At 34.7% G+C, this 16,459-nt stretch overlaps 1 protein-coding gene across 3 annotated transcripts in view; it reads right to left on the reverse strand.

Moving 5' to 3' along the window:
• Positions 1-279: 279 nt before the first annotated feature.
• Positions 280-16,459, reverse strand: part of LOC110092002 (exosome complex exonuclease RRP46 homolog) — a 71,515-nt gene continuing 55,335 nt past the window's right edge. For all 3 annotated transcript variants that reach the window (XM_020816337.2, XM_020816336.2, XM_020816335.2), the window contains exon 9: positions 280-580. In XM_020816337.2, the coding sequence (XP_020671996.1) occupies positions 465-580 (116 nt within the window). In that variant the 3' untranslated portion in view covers positions 280-464. The remainder of the gene's footprint in view (positions 581-16,459) is intronic.

A 16,459-nucleotide genomic window follows, 5' to 3' on the forward strand; every position in this document is an offset into this window, starting at 1 on the left:
CTACTAAGAGTTTGTTTTACTTCATACTCTATTTTCACTTCTTAACCTGTCCCAATCTCAACCTCACAAAATCTTACTTTCAGTCGAGCATATGTAACTCTCTAAGCCACCACTCATGGCAACTACCCAAGGCACAACGATAATAAAACCACTATTCAAGGTAAACCCTGACTGGTGATGAAATAGAAATTTAAATAGCCAAGCTGACTTCATCAAGCCTAATGAGTGTAACAATGCCTCACAAACTTTTCCAAAAGTATATTAATGCCTCAAAAAAAAAAAAAAAAAAAGCCTGGAACCATCAAAATAAACTGACACAAAGTGCAAAGTTGAGAGGTCTTAACAAGATTTCACTGCATAAGCCACCACCTCTAGAGTCCAAACCGAGCAAACTGACAACTCAAGTCTAAGTCATGAACTAATAATTCAAAAAGAATTTCAACAAAAGTAAATAATTTATAGAACTAAGTAGCTTTTGCCAGGCCCTCCCGAGCTGAGGACTGCAAGTTTCTCCTAACAAATTCAGAGATCTTTGTGCAAGCAATACGGCCACGATCCAAGCAGTGCTCATAGTCAGGCACTGAAATGATAATTAGAAATCACCAGCTTTTAGTAAGATACAATACAAAATATGATATTGTAATGTTTATAGAAACAATGAGAAAAGCTTGAAGGCTTAAAATATAATAGAATTAAAACAACTGAGGTTAACTTTCGTCAGTAAACCAAGTGTAAAAATGAACAAAGCTAATCTCATACGACAAAAGAAACATCAACAAAAATATTGCAAACCAAATTGCATGACATCAAAAGGTCAAATTGTATGCATTGTTATTAGAGCATTCAAAGTTAAACAAAGATATTAGGATGCCATGCAAACAAATTAAATATTCAAAGTGGAACGCTAACTAAAGTCCACAGTTGATCTGCTTCAGGAATAGTGGAAATCCCGAGTCCAGTCAATATTTAGAGGTTTGGCATTAGCGTCTCACGTGAATATCAAGTTTCTTACAACAATCAATGTTGTAGTTGTTAAAAATTGATAAGCAAATAGTTCACTCCCTTTATCTTCGCGAATCCGACCGCTTCCTACAATCACCATAAAGATTGATAACTTCGTGAGGGAGACACTGCACCCCTAACAAGTATTTCACAATGAGGCATCAAGGATGCTTTTTATACCTCCAACAGAGTACATATGATTCAAGTAGGATTACTTTGGTTGGATTAATTTCTTTTAGCCAAAGAGTAGCAACTTTAAATTGAATTCTTTAGAGCCAAGAAAGAAATCTTCAGATGTAGCCAGTGCAATGATCCGAGAAACCTGTTCATAATAAATTACTCTTTTTATAGCAATTACATTAAGGCACATAAAAAAAAAGCATTAAGGCACATTTAATGATATTTCTTCAAATGCTTACCTAACAAGTCAATGCTAATTTCACGTGACATTTTTTATTTTTTATTTTGCGTCAATATATTACACTTTGATTGTATTCATCCCTTAAAGAGTAAATCCCTCATCTAATCTCTCAAAACCTCTTGTTGCATGCAATTATGTTACACTTTTTTTTGTATTCATCCTTTAAGAGTAATCCCTCATATAATCTCTAAACCTACTGAAATCCTTGTTTCATCTCACCTTCACTACTCAACATTATGGATACCCTGCTATTTTTGGACATCGTGGCCATCATCCACCCCATAGAGGTCATCAACAACTTGCCTCTGTTGACATCTATATATGCTCCTAATTCAATTTGAATGTGCGAGAAGAATAGTGATCAATTGACGCAACATTGCATGTAGCGAGCTCAAAATGCCTCAATTGCAACCTAAATCACTCAAATGCCATTCGTTTCTAAAATGGATTGTGCCGACACACTCCAGAAAATAAATATACCTAAGAGAGACCCCTCATGATTAATTTACCAATGTGGTTGAAAACAACGGACAAGGAGCGCAAGTTGAGAAAAGTTGCTCGAACGTCGTATTGTTCCCAAAACGAACTTCGATGATGTGCCTAGAATATAGAAGTTACTCAAAAAAGACGCTAATATTGCTTGGGTTATTGCATTACTGTGCAAGTCAAAAAGGGTGAAATATGCTCATGAGCGATGCAACATGCAAATCGAGATACATGAGAGATAAAAAACTATGCAAGAGGGCCATTCACTTTTTTATATTGTTTACTAAATATATTTAAAAAATTCTTGTCCAATAATTCCCATCCCTGAAAATTTCATGCTTACCTCATCACATCTGCTAGCAAAATTATATATATATATATATATATAAACAAAATCTAATAAACCTAAAACTAATCCCAACCAAAGTCCACAAATGACTTGTTATCAGGCTCGTAAATCCTATCCTCACCTTCCATCTCTTTCACTCTGTCTCTCTATTCCACACCCCACCCTGTACACTCCCATCGCATCAATCAGCCCCTCTCCACACCATTATTCTACTGTGCAACTCGCAATGCCATCACTTGAGACCACCCTTAGCTACCTCTGCCCAGTCACCTAGCAAATTGCCACTTACACCTTGGTCAGCCCTCTGGCGGCTACACATCATCCATCCAGCCGCCTATTGATGTGCATGCACCTTGACCTAGGCTCCCATCCCTCTTCCTCTCTCAAGCAGAAGAACGCAGCATACCTCTTGTCACACCCCAAAACCTAATGAAAGAATTAAACCCTGAACCAAATCATCTCATCCACAAATTAGAATGTATCAAAGTCAGCTAAACAATCCAAGATAATCAAATAATAAATAATAAAGGCAATCATCCAAACTTTATTTCAAAAAGAATTATAAACAATTAGTCTAGTACCAATTGTGCTACACATTAAAATAGAAAACTTGACTAATAAAATGCCTTTGTTGAGCTAGCTCCTGACAAGCTTGACTCTACTCAGCTGAACCTTTTCCTTAAAATTTCATAAACTACAGAATGAGCATTCATATATGCTCAATAGGCTTGCCCGAATCTTATTATATAAGTCAATACACATATTTGCAGTATATAAATAAAAAATTTTAAATAACATTTGCATAATAATGGGAAAAAACTTTACTTTTAAAAGACATAAATAGAGGGATTACTTATACTTATTAGGTTACATTATCAAAAGAACATAAGTATGTTTTTCACTTAACTAAGCATCAAAAATAATTTCTCAAAATTTATCACCTGAACTTAAACATTGTAAGCATTAACATTTACTTTCTCTTCTACTTTCACATGGGTGTCATAGTGCAATTATTAACATAATATCACTTGCACTTTCATAGAAACATCAGAGTATGCTTATCAATAGAATATCATATGTACTTATACTTATTTCATTTCACATAATATGTAACATATGAGTCATGATATACACATATTATGATACCAGCTTATAACTCCACTTCCACTTGTCTTTCAAGAGCAACAAGGCTATCTATGACAGATAGCGAAGACCCAACCCCCTTATAACTCTACTTCTACTTATAAATCGTTTGAACCTCCCATACTTGCATAAAAGTAAATACGGCAAAAAACAACCTCATATCCACAAATAACATATGAGGCCAAAGACAAAAGCAAAATAGTACAAAAATTCGAACACAAATAGCATAACTTAAAATGCCCTTTAGCATCTCCCACATCAGAACTTTCACCATATGAATATGAATGCACATGTCAAGATTAATAAATTTAACATTTATACATGACATTAAATATAAATATGAATATATATATGTGTTGATAGATGCACTATCCTTTTGGGTAACATATGTCAAATTTACACACAAACATTTACCATTCAGAGAATTATTCATAGACTAATAAAACATCATTTAAAAAAAAATTAATGAACAATAAGAAATGTCACTTTAACATACAATATTGACAAAATAACCAAAATGATTCATCAACTTTTTAGGAAAGATCAAAATGGTCCCCAACTAAGCTAAGGGACCATTTTAGTCCTTCAACTCTTTAAAATGGGACCATTTTGATCCCACTGTTAAAAACTATTGAAAGGAATAAATAAACATCGACTGGCTGAAGGGTGGTGGAAGGCTATACTCAGAATAACAAAAATTTTGCGAAATCAAATCTACAAACCAATCAGCATCATGCTGAAACCCTAGCAACAAAAACACCCATTAGCTTCAAACCTCTACCTAGATCCCTCAGCAGCTTCAAACCCCGGCTACGAACCCCCCTAGAAGCTTCGATCCACTACTTCGAACCCTCAGTATCTCCGAACCCCAGCTCCAAACCACTAGCAGTGTCAAAACCGACGTCGAACCCTAGCGACGAACCTCAAGGATGTCGAATCCTCACCGTCGAATTGATCCAGTGAGTGTTTATGCATATGTTGGTCGCCATTTTATTTTGCCATATATTTTTATTATTATTGATTTATTTTCATTATTTATATAGATAAGAAACTTTGTTGGAAGTTACATTGAGTTAAAAGAATATATTTTTTTTTAATTTCTATTTTGTCGTTGTCATCCAAATTTTATATTTTGTAGATTCATTAGAGTCTAATTGTTTGCATATTTGCTTGAAAATAATATATAATAAATAGCTAAAATAAAAAATGACCAAACAACCCCTCATTTTAACACCATTAAATCTAACTTAGTTGGTGGGACCAATATGGTCTCATTTTAAAGACTTGAGGGACCAAGGTCCCTTATAACATAGTTGGGGACCATTTTGGTCCTCACTAAAAAGTCAAATAATCATTTTGGTCATTTTCTCTTAAAATATTTAATAATTCACATAAAGAAAATCGAGCGACAAAAAATTGATTTCTTACTATAAAAAAAACCAGAATTAAACATTCTACAATATATCATATATCACAAGGTGAAATAAAAAATAAGGTATTGAGAGCCTATCTCAAGTAGAACAATTTTCTTTACTGGTCGGACAAACAAATTCAATTTCACGTCTTTTGAACTTTCTCCTCCCTTTCCTCTCTTCTCCTCTCTTTATATCTATTCTTCTCTAGCAAGCTAATGCGTGAGGAGGAATAAGAAAATGAATTTAGAATTTTATATATATAAACTCACTTTAGTATTAAGCGTCATGCCGCTCTAATGTATAGTGCCGCAACGCTCTACTAGAATATTCTAGATGCTCCTAAATAGAGAGCTTAGCACTATAGTGCTCACCTAAGATTCTCTCTAATACAAAGAGGCAACACCGCCATTCTGAGCACTGCTATGCTCCCAAAAGTCCTACCCCAAACAAAGAAGGAAGCATCGCATCGCTCCAAGGAGCAGCGCCGTAGCATCCCCAAAAGAAATTTTCCTATTTCAATTTAAACTTTTTCCACTTCAATTCTAAGCTCTCTAATTACAAAATTAGAACATACCAAAACTATATAAAATTCCTTCCAAGTTCTGTAGTGGTAGATATTACACCTATTTGAAAACACAAGCTCACAGCTCCCACCGTAGGTTCTACCAGCCATCATATCTCTCCTTACATTGAAAATCCCCTAGCCCGTCGTTAACTAGTTGCTCTAGACCTTCACTCCCTCTCACTCTCTCTACTTCGTGAGAAATACAACGAGATATATTGAAATTCAAATTGAGTGAGCAAACGGGGAATGATTTAAATGATGCATTTAAATAAAATATAATTAATTAGAAAAATAAAATTAAAACTAGAATAGTTAGTATTACAGAAGATATTATTAAGTATGAATTTTAGTCAAGTATTTATATTATTATATGACTATTATATTATTATTATGTTATTTAAATGTTTTTAAATAATTTTCATATTTATTATGTAATTCGGTTCGACCCCAGTTTTATATCCAGTCCAATTTTCATAATCTTGATAATTTGATAAATTTCAAATCGTAAGAACCAAATTCACTACTACTATACATTAAATACTTGAGAACTCCGAAAATTCAGCCCCAGCCTCCCTCGCTACATTTCTTCAGGGGAATTTTAATGGAATTAAGTTCCGGGGTAAATTTTAAGAAGGCAGATGAGTTTGTAGATAAGACAATACCCAGAGATTTCGCCCTCATTTTGCGAGGAATTTATGATCTGAGTTCTGGTTCCTATAGGCGCAAGCCCCTATGTCAATTACCCCTCTCGATAATGAGAGAGAACTTTCGATTAAGGCTAATCGGCGACCAGATACGTAGAAATAAGCGTTATCTGGCATATAGTAGCAGTATTGGGCTTAGGAAATGGTTGAAGAATTAATATTTAAAATATAAAATTGCACTATCTTGCACTTAAAGCAGACAATGGGGGAATGGATGATGGGCCCAATCAAGATCCCATGATTCCGTCGCCCAGTCCATCGTGGTCCCAACCTGATAGAAGGATCTTTGTCGGCAGCCATTGGTTGCTTCGTCAAAGAGTACCTAGTAGACCTGGGTTGGATGTTTGTCTAAGGGGACAAATTTGAATCCACCTTAGCTAACAGAAGGCTTTGTGCCATGTCAATTATATCAAATTGATTCATATCTAAAGGGTTTGATGTCACTACGGAATGTGTTGGCTCTAGCCATAACCGCTATCTCATGGTGCTATTTGGCGACAAAACCACTCGGTTTATAGGCCCCAGGTCATAACCGTTTATCCTGCGGTGTTAATTGGCAGTAAAACCACTGGTCAGAGGACACATACCACGTCCTTACTGGTAGGAGATTATTTGAGAATGGATCATAGTGATATTTTCGACTAGGCATTAGTTCAATGTGAGATGAAGTAAATTTTAATTTGTCCACCTCGGCAAACTGTTGCGGAAAATGGATGGGTTTTGCTTTAAGTGACTTGATGGATTATTTCAATTTTAACATTTTTGGATTTTGGAATATTTGAATTTTGTGGGCGTTTGGAGGTATTTTGAAATATTTAGAATTAATACCTCCGGTTGAGATATACATTTAACACGGCCATCATCAGGTTGTATAGGATGACTTCTATTTGTGGATTGAACCTTGACGACTCTGTAGAGCTCTGGACAAAGGATCGAGTTTTTTGTAGATTTTAAACCTTTGTTGGTAAATTTCTTTTATCTAAATGATAATAAAGATTTTTTTTTTATCGGCGTATTAATAAAACTGAAGTTAGGAAGGCTTAAAAGAAAATGAAGTGTGAAAAAGCTGTTGGACCTGATGATATTCCAATAGAGGTGTGGAAATGCTTAGGAGATGAAGGAATTTCTTAGCTTATTAAACTTTTTAATACTATTTTGAAGACTAAAAAGATGCCAAATGAGCGGAGAATGAGTTAGTTAATTCCTATTTTTAAGAATAAAGGTGATGCACAAGATTGTGCGAATTATAGAGGAATTAAGTTAATGTGTCATACTTTAAAACTATGGGAGCAAGTTATAGAGGGTAGGTTGCGATGTGATACTAATGTTTCTCAAAATCAATTTGGATTCATGCCGGGTAGGTCAACTATGGAAGCCATACATTTATTAAGAGGTTTGATGGAGAAATATAGAGAAAATAAAGATGATCTACATATGATATTTATTGATTTAGAAAAAGCATATGATAAAGTTCCAAAAGAAGTGCTATGGAGTGTTCTTGAAAAGAAAGGAGTTAATAACGCTTATATTCAAATCATTAAAGATATGTATGCAGGAGCTATTACTTGTGTTCAAACACAAGGTGGTTTGACCAAGTATTTCCCTATTTCGATTAGGTTACATCAAAGATCAGCCTTAAGCCCATATCTTTTTGCTTTAGTCATGGATGTTCTCACTAGACATTTGCAAGAGGATGTACCTTGGTGTATGCTTTTTGCTGATGATATTCTTCTTGTTGATAAGACTAGAAAGGGAGTTGAAGGTAAACTTGAATTATAGAGGTCAACCTTAGAGTCTATAGGTTTTCATTTGAGTAGATCTAAAACGGAATATATGGAGTGTAATTTTAGTAGTAATAGACCTAGTGAGGGGATTGTGACTTTGGGTAATCAAGTCATTAATAAGAGTATACGTTTTAGATATCTTGGATCTATTGTTCAGAGTGATGGTGAAATAGATAGGGATGTTATCAGTAGAATTCAAGTTGGATGGTTGAAGTGGAGGAATGTATTGGGCTTGTTATGTGATAAAAAAGTACCACTCAAATTTAAGAGAAAAATCTATAAGATGGTGGTGAGGCCTGCAATGCTTTATGGTGCTGAATGTTGGTCATTAAAAGAGAAGCATAATACTAAGTTAAGTGGAGGAATGTATTGGGCTTGTTATGTGATAAAAAAGTACCCCTCAAACTTAAGGAAAAATTCTATAAGATGGTGGTGAGGCCTGCAATGCTTTATGGTGCCGAATGTTGGCCATATCACTTAGATTGTCTTCAGAAGAATCTTCATAATTAATATCAAAGTCATCATCAACCCTTCTTCATCTATAATATTTTATCCTTTATCCCCTATATCAGTTAATATTTCATTATCTCTAAAATGAAACATTAATAGCATAAAAAATAATTCATTATATTTAAGAATACCTTTGAATTTTTTTGAAGCTCCAATCTCACTTTGTTTTCTTCTTTCATATACATGGGTAGTTACTTCATTGTCTTCATTGACATGAATTTTTCCTTCTGCTTGAACTTCAGAAACATCAATATTCTTAGGAGTAACCCATTCATCATCAGATTATAAATCATCAATAAGTAAATGATCAATTTCATTATCAATGCTTCATTGCTTCATTAATTTGAGATGTCTATCTTTCAGCTTAAACATAACATAAACTAGTTTGTTCATTCGATTTGCCACCAATCGATTCTTCTCTTAGCATGAATTTGATTGAAGATGCTCCAATTACGCTCGCATGCAGAAGCCGAACATATTAGGCTAAGAACTTTAACTGCAAAAGCTTTCAATTCGGGAACTGACTCCACCAACGTTCTACATGAAAATGAAAAGTATTTTATGAATATTGATTGAAGTAGAAGACTTGAATATAAATATTAAAATTAAAAATATAAATATACAAATTATAAACATACCAGCTTATCGTGTTTTGTAGCATGCTTGTGCTACTCTAAATCCAAACATTCCCTTCTTCAAATGAAATTTCTCAAGTTAATCATTCACTTTGAGGTAGTCTTCTTCAGAAATGAGTCTGTCCATAAATGCATACAAACCAATTCACCTCTTTATCAACATGAAAGTTCTTATCATAATGAAATTGAGGGTTTAAATAATATGCAGCAGCATGTAAGTGTTGATGTAATTAACGATCCCACTTTTCATTTATAATATATCATATTTCTTTGTAGGCACTTTCTTGACCTCCCAAATCTTTTGTAATGTCATCTTTAGCCATATTCATTGTTTCATACAAAAATTCCATAGTTGGGGCCCTCTCACCATCAACCATTCTAAGTACCTTAACTAATGGTGCTGTTATCTTCAAAGTATAATTTGTACTACGCCAAAATGAATCATCTTTCATAATAATCTTTTTAACTTATTTTCCTTCTTGTTTTTTGGCCCATGAACTTTTAACTCATTCTTCAGAAGAAAACATATATTCCAAAGGTTGTCTCAAGTCCTTGAATCTCTGTAATGTTAAATATACAGTAGCAAATCTCATAACAGCATGTCTAATAATTTCCTTGTCAGTGAATTTCCTCATCAAATTGAGTACCCAAGAATGATTGTATACAAACTTACTAACAAATTTGACCTTCAATAGGGCTGATTTATGATGAGGCAATTGTCCCAACCTTTAAAGAATTAAATCAATACAATGTGCAGCACAAGCAGTCCAGTAAAGGTGAGGCATCTTCTCCATTAACATTCTCCCTGCAACTTTGTATGCACTTGCATTATCAATAACAACATGTACTACTAAGGCATTACCCACTTCCTCCACAACTTCATCCAATATTTCAAACAATAATTGTGCATCCTTTACAAAATTTGAAGCATCCACTGATTTTAGAAAAACTGTTCCATATGGATTGTTAACCAAGAAATTAGTAATACTTCTATGTCGACTATCTGACCAACCATTTGACATTATTGTGATTCCTGTCTCAATCCAAGTCTTCTTTACATCTTCCATCATTTTTTTAAGTTTTCTTAACCTCCTCATTCAGCATCCAAGTCCTCAGTTCATATATGCTTGCTTGGAAGTTATAGTCCTCTTCTATAGCTTCTAACATATCGTAACATATTGATCCATGATGGACTACTAACAACATTAAATGGAATCCTATTTTCATAGATGAATCTAGCGATATTCAAACAAACTCTATTCATGAGTTCTTTTGTAGTAGTAGGAGGCTGAATATCCAGAGTGTTTATGTTTTCCTCATCATCAATATTTATCATAAATCTATCCATAAGCCCCCGAGTGCCTCAGTTAAAAGAAACTAGATGGCTTCCACTACTGGAACCTTTATGCTATGATTTATAGTAAGAAGAGTTTCCTATCATCTCTTCCATATTTCTTTGTGTGACCTCCTTCGTAGTGGAAAACTTCTTTAAATAATCTATATATTCCTTTTTCACCTCATTAGGTACTTTTGTGCATGGTCCCACATTGACATGAGTGCATACTATATGATCTTTCAACCACTTGACACCACCAGTTATGCATTTTTCACAGAAATTATATTTCATGTAAACATATCCCATCTTTGCACCTTCGCCTAACACTTCAACTTGAGTTCCATATTTCCATGAAGGATCTTTCCTTCTTGTGCCGCTAGTCATGCTAATAATTTATAGAAATAAATAATTAACATCAAATTACTGATATATACAAGATTTTTATGTAAGAATAAATTTACAAATCTCATGTAGTGGAATTGATGACATATAAAATCTAAGTTGGATGTTTCATGCAAGATAATGTAGAAAAATAATTCATGTAGCCGACCCCATATAGTGGGACAAAAGCTTGAAGTTGTAGTTGTTGTTGTTGTATATATCATGCAAGATTGCAAGAATAAAGTAAAAACTAAGAGATGATTGTCATATCATGCCAAGATGGATAAAAAGATCAAATAATCTTCAATGGAGTCCATAGAAATAAATTTCCCTTGCATAATAATGAAGTTTAAACAAAGCTAATTACATCCCTAAATTATTTGCATTATACTTCCAAAGTATCTGATGTGAACAGTAATGTTTGTATTATAAGACTGTTCCTTTGAATATGGAATATGAACTACGGAACAACCCTAAAAAGTAAATGACAATACATGTAAAAAAACAAACAAGTTGTTTAAAATGAGGAGCTCTATTGTTCTAACATTTGCCAACTAAACTATTTTAAGATTATAAATAATGAATAATGAAAACAAAGTTTGAAGGAAAAAATATTATAAAGAAAAGAGCTTGCAAGTTGCAAGAAATTTAAATTTGATAAGAAAATATGCATGCATATTCTAATAAGGAGGATTATAAAGATATAGCGGTGACATGACGGATTTACCTTAGACAACTGTAGTTATTCAAGTTGAACCAGTAAAGTGTCCTTAGCGAGGAAGGAAATAAAGCCGAACCAGGAGTTATTCAAGCTTTCGTTACTACACATCAAAGCCGAGGCCCACAACACCGCTCACTTGCTCTTCCGATCTAACCGAGGCCTGAACATTTCCAACACTCACAACTTCGGCTTTGTTTCCTACTTTCGAAACTGTTATTACTTTCGTCTTAGTTTCCTGCACTCACGGCTTCGTCTTCTTCCCTCGCGGCTTCGTCTCCTTCCCTCACGGCTTCACCTCCAGAAATGTCGAACTCGACGGGAGTGCTTGCACCTTTCAGTTCTCACAGTAAGCCCTAATCCTATACGTGAATACACGAACACGAATTGACTGCGTCGTATTTACATATATACCAAAGGAAAAATTTTGAGGCGGTGCCTCATACTGCCTTGTGGCATTACACGGTTGAGAGGCGTTGGCCTCAAAAAATTATAAAAAAAAGCTAACATAATATATATTTGTTCGGTTCGGACCCCCCAACCCCCGCACATTCTAGTAGGTACATGCTCGGTACCACTCAATAAATGCTCAGTATCGCTAGGTACATGCTCGATACCGCTCAGTATCGCTAGGTATCGAGCAGGTACATGCTCGATACTGCTCAGTACATGCTCGGTATCAAACAAGCAGAACTTCAAAATTACTCTTACAATAAAAATTTGTTCCGGGGGTGCGCCCCCTTGGACCTCTGGCAGACCGGTATATTATTGTATTTATCATCTTTAGTAATAGTTGTTAGTAAGTTCATTATGTTTAGGGATTCGATATATTACACTAATATATTCTTCTTATAAAGGATAGTCAGAATTAAGGATAAAGCTGCATCAGCTCATAGAAAAGATCCAGCATGAAAACATATCACTCAGGTGGATGTAGGGGAAAGTGATAAAACATATATATATATATATATATATATATTATTATTGTATTTATCATCTTTAGTAATAGTTGTTAGTAAGTTCATTATGTTTAGGGATTCGATATATTACACTAATATATTCTTCTTATAAAGGATAGTCAGAATTAAGGATAAAGCTGCATCAGCTCATAGAAAAGATCCAGCATGAAAACATATCACTCAGGTGGATGTAGGGGAAAGTGATAAAACATATATATATATATATATATATATATATATATTTACATCTACAATTCAATTACTATGACAAAGTTGTGAAGGGTGGTGTGACTAGGATGAAGGGTCACCTTTCATGGTCTCATAAGAATGTTGCACCATGCTCCAAAGTACTTGATACTATAAGGGAGGAAATAAAGTCATATATGAATAAGTCTACCGCATTTAAACAGCCTGCACAGAAGTAGTTTGAGGACAAAGTTGATGTTGGCTCCTACTACGGGAGTGAGCATAACGTTAGGGATTCATCTTCTTCGATTAAGCCCATTTTATCTAGGGGTGCTAGAGATCCTATGGATCATTATATGGTGTAAACATCATATGATAGACCTCCTACTACACAAAAGATGACTTTAGAGAATGCAAGGGAAGTATGAAAAAGAGTGTGTAAGTATATAGACAAATTCTCCTACGAAATGCAATTCCATTTAAAGTTGTGACATCATATGCCTATTACAACTTGATTCATTCAGTTGGAGCATTTGGGAGAGGTTCAAACCTCCAACCATTTATGATTTGAGAACATGAATTCTGAAGGAGTTGGATAACATTGATAAAAGCATTGAAGAAATTAAGGACTTGAGCCCAAACAGGTGTAACAATTATGTTATATGGGTGGTCTGTTATAAAACATAGAAGTTTGATCAATATCCTCATTAATAATCCTTATGGTATTGTATATTTAAGGTCAGTTGAAGTAACTAACCAGGTCAAAGATGCTGAGTTCATATTTAGATTATTAGATAGCATTGTTGAGGAAGTTGGAGAACAGTTGGTTGTATAAGTGGTTACAGATAATGCAAGTGCTTAGAAGGCTGTAAAGAAAAAATATAGAGACATCTGATCATGAAAAGTATAACAGAGATGTGATTGACGATCTACGACCACGATCGAGCCGATCTATTTTTGAGTCATCATATTTATTTATTTTATTAGCATTTCCTATTTTACCCTTAAGGGTTTTGTCATATGTAAGACCTAGGGGCAATGTTGTCTTTAGTTCCCTTTCATTGTAGGAGGTTATATATAAGCCCATTATGTTTCTTTTGAAGTTAATGAATGAATGATAATGAAAATTACTGCACCCTTGTGTTTGTGTGAGAGCTTGAGAGCTTTGGAGAGAAATTCCTAAGAGAGGGAATCAGATCATCCACCAACCTTGGAAGTGTTCGGGTTTGTAGCTTTTTTCTTCCCTATCCTCTTCTCTCCCTCCCTTTCCCTCCATAGCGCTGACCCTCCCTAGCAAGTACTCCCACCAGCCAACATGCCACCACCCATCTAACTCCCTCCTCCCCTCTTGGCCAAACCCACCACCACTACACTCGAAATCTCATTCCAACCCTAGCCTAGCTACCGGCCTACCCCCTTCCCCTTTACCTCCAAAATTTCAAAACCCCTCATCATTACTTTCCTTTCCTACATAATCCCTTTTGGGAAAGTTTTTAATTTCAATTATTCAATTAAATTTGAAAGATTTCCTAAAATAGAATCCTATTTTAGGAAAGTTTATAAATCAAATCTAAATTAGATTTGAATTGGATTGGAATTAAATCCTCTTACTTAATTTGAGATTCCCATTCAAGTAAGTACTAAATCCCTTTCCTAAATCCCCCCCAATCCCCTTCCCGATGCCGCCGACCTCCCATCCTTGTCCCCACCCCTTAAATGCTTTTCAAAGTTAAGCCTTTTATTTAGGAAAGATTTCAAACCCTCGCCCTCTCTCTTACCCGCCCCCTCCCTCTCTCCAATTCCCCTTTAAATCCTTTCCAAATTTAAAGGATTAATTAGGGAAACAAATTTCTAATTTCTCTCCATCCTCCCTCCTTTAAAATCTAAACTCTATTTCCTCCACCTCCCTCTCTAACCTAGCCGGCCTTCCCCTACCCATAACACCTCTAAAATCTGAACCTAAAATTTCCCAAGCTCCCTACCTTGGCTGGCCACCCTTTCACCCCTTCCCCTACTTGGATTCCTTGGAGAAACTTCTTTCTCTCAATAGGAATCCACAAGGACAACAAAGGACGTCTTCCACAACACTTCAACACTTCGTAATCTATGCATGGGCGATCCTGAACTTGACTTCGGTTTCGTCTACAATGAACAAAGCTTCGTCGACATCCTCGGATCATATTTCTTCGACGTTAATCTGGAGGTAGATAATTCTATCAAGAAATACTTGGAGTGAATCATATTCACCATTTCGGAAGCCATTGAAGAACAACTTTCCACCATTCAGTGGCAAATCACCGCCACGCCAAGATTAGGGTGAATTCTTTTCCCCTCTTAAATTTCCTTCATAATCTTCTTCGATTGTAGGTTGTGAATCAAGCATAAGGAATCATGCAAAGCTATCTTCCAAAGCTTAGTAAACGTAGGAAATGTGTAATGGATTTCTATGCATCTAATCTCGTTGTTAATCTAGGGATGTTATTGAAAATCATCTTTCTTTGCTTATGTTGAAGTTTCTAATTGTTTTGTGATCCTAGCTATTATTGTGTAACTTGGCCTAAACTAAGACACCCCTCTCTTGTTTTTTTTTTTAAATTTTAGTTAAGAGGATAACGTTTTAATTTTATTTCTCTTACTTGAAAGCATGCAAATTCTTAAATCAATCATTTAAAGCATGCATAGTCTTACTTCAAAAAACTTATGGAGAAGTGGAAACATCTGTATTGGACTTCAAGTGCTGCACATTGCATAGATCTAATTCTTGAGAAGCTTGGGGAGCTACCTTAACACAAGAATGCACTTACTAAAGCAAAGAAAATAACTAAGTTTATTTACAACCACTCTTGGGTTCTAACTCTTATGAGTAAATTTTTAAAGAAAGAAATTCTAAGGACAACAATAATAAGATTTACTACCGCTTACTTGATATTAGAGAGTATGTTGGATATTAGACAACCTTTAGAGTCTATGTTCAAATCCACACAATGGTTGAGTTGTGCTTGGGTGAAGAAGGCGAGGAAAAATAGATTAGAAATATTGTTTTAAATGACAGATTTTGGCAAAGTATCTTGTACACCATTACAACACCAGACCTTTGGTTCAAGTTTTAAGGATGGTGGATGCAGAGAAGAAGCTTGCAATGAGTTTCATCTATAATGCTATGGATGAAGCTAAAGAGATGATTGCCTGCAACTTAGGAGGCGAAGATGGTAGTTTTAAGGAAATTTGAAATATTATTGATGATAGGTGAGAGCTACAACTTTACCGACACTTACATGCAATATATTATTACTTAAACTCTTAGTATCAATATGCAGAGAATAAGTTTACAAATTCTGAAATAATGTTGGGATTATATTATTGTATGGATTGATTGATAAGTGATGCAACTAAAAGATCAAATGTTGACATGCAATTAATACCTTTTAGAAATAAAGAATGTTTTTTTGGATTACAACAAACAAATGACACAATTGCTAATCAATCTCCATGTAATTTCATTTAATGTTTTAAAAATTTAATTAAAAGTTGTTCTTTGAGCACTAATTAAACTTATGTAAATCTTAGTTGAGTGGTGGATTCAATTTGGTGATGAGAATCCAGAATTGCAACGTTTTGCTGTGAATGTTTTGGGCTTGACATGCTCTTAATTTGACTATGAAAGAAGTCGGAGTATCTACAATGATGTAGGACTACAAGCTTGCAATGGTTTTGTTAAGAGCTTGCACAACTTATAGATTAGAGAAATAATAAATAGAACTATTAGCAAATAAAACGATGAATCAAAACGTAAGAGTGGTCACTTTCGTTTAGGCTAAGTTGCATATCAAGAGATTTGAATCATTAAAATATCGTAGGAAAACAA

This window comes from Dendrobium catenatum, unplaced genomic scaffold (assembly GCF_001605985.2).
Source record: "Dendrobium catenatum unplaced genomic scaffold, ASM160598v2 fragScaff_scaffold_1058, whole genome shotgun sequence".
Lineage (NCBI taxonomy): Eukaryota > Viridiplantae > Streptophyta > Magnoliopsida > Asparagales > Orchidaceae > Dendrobium > Dendrobium catenatum.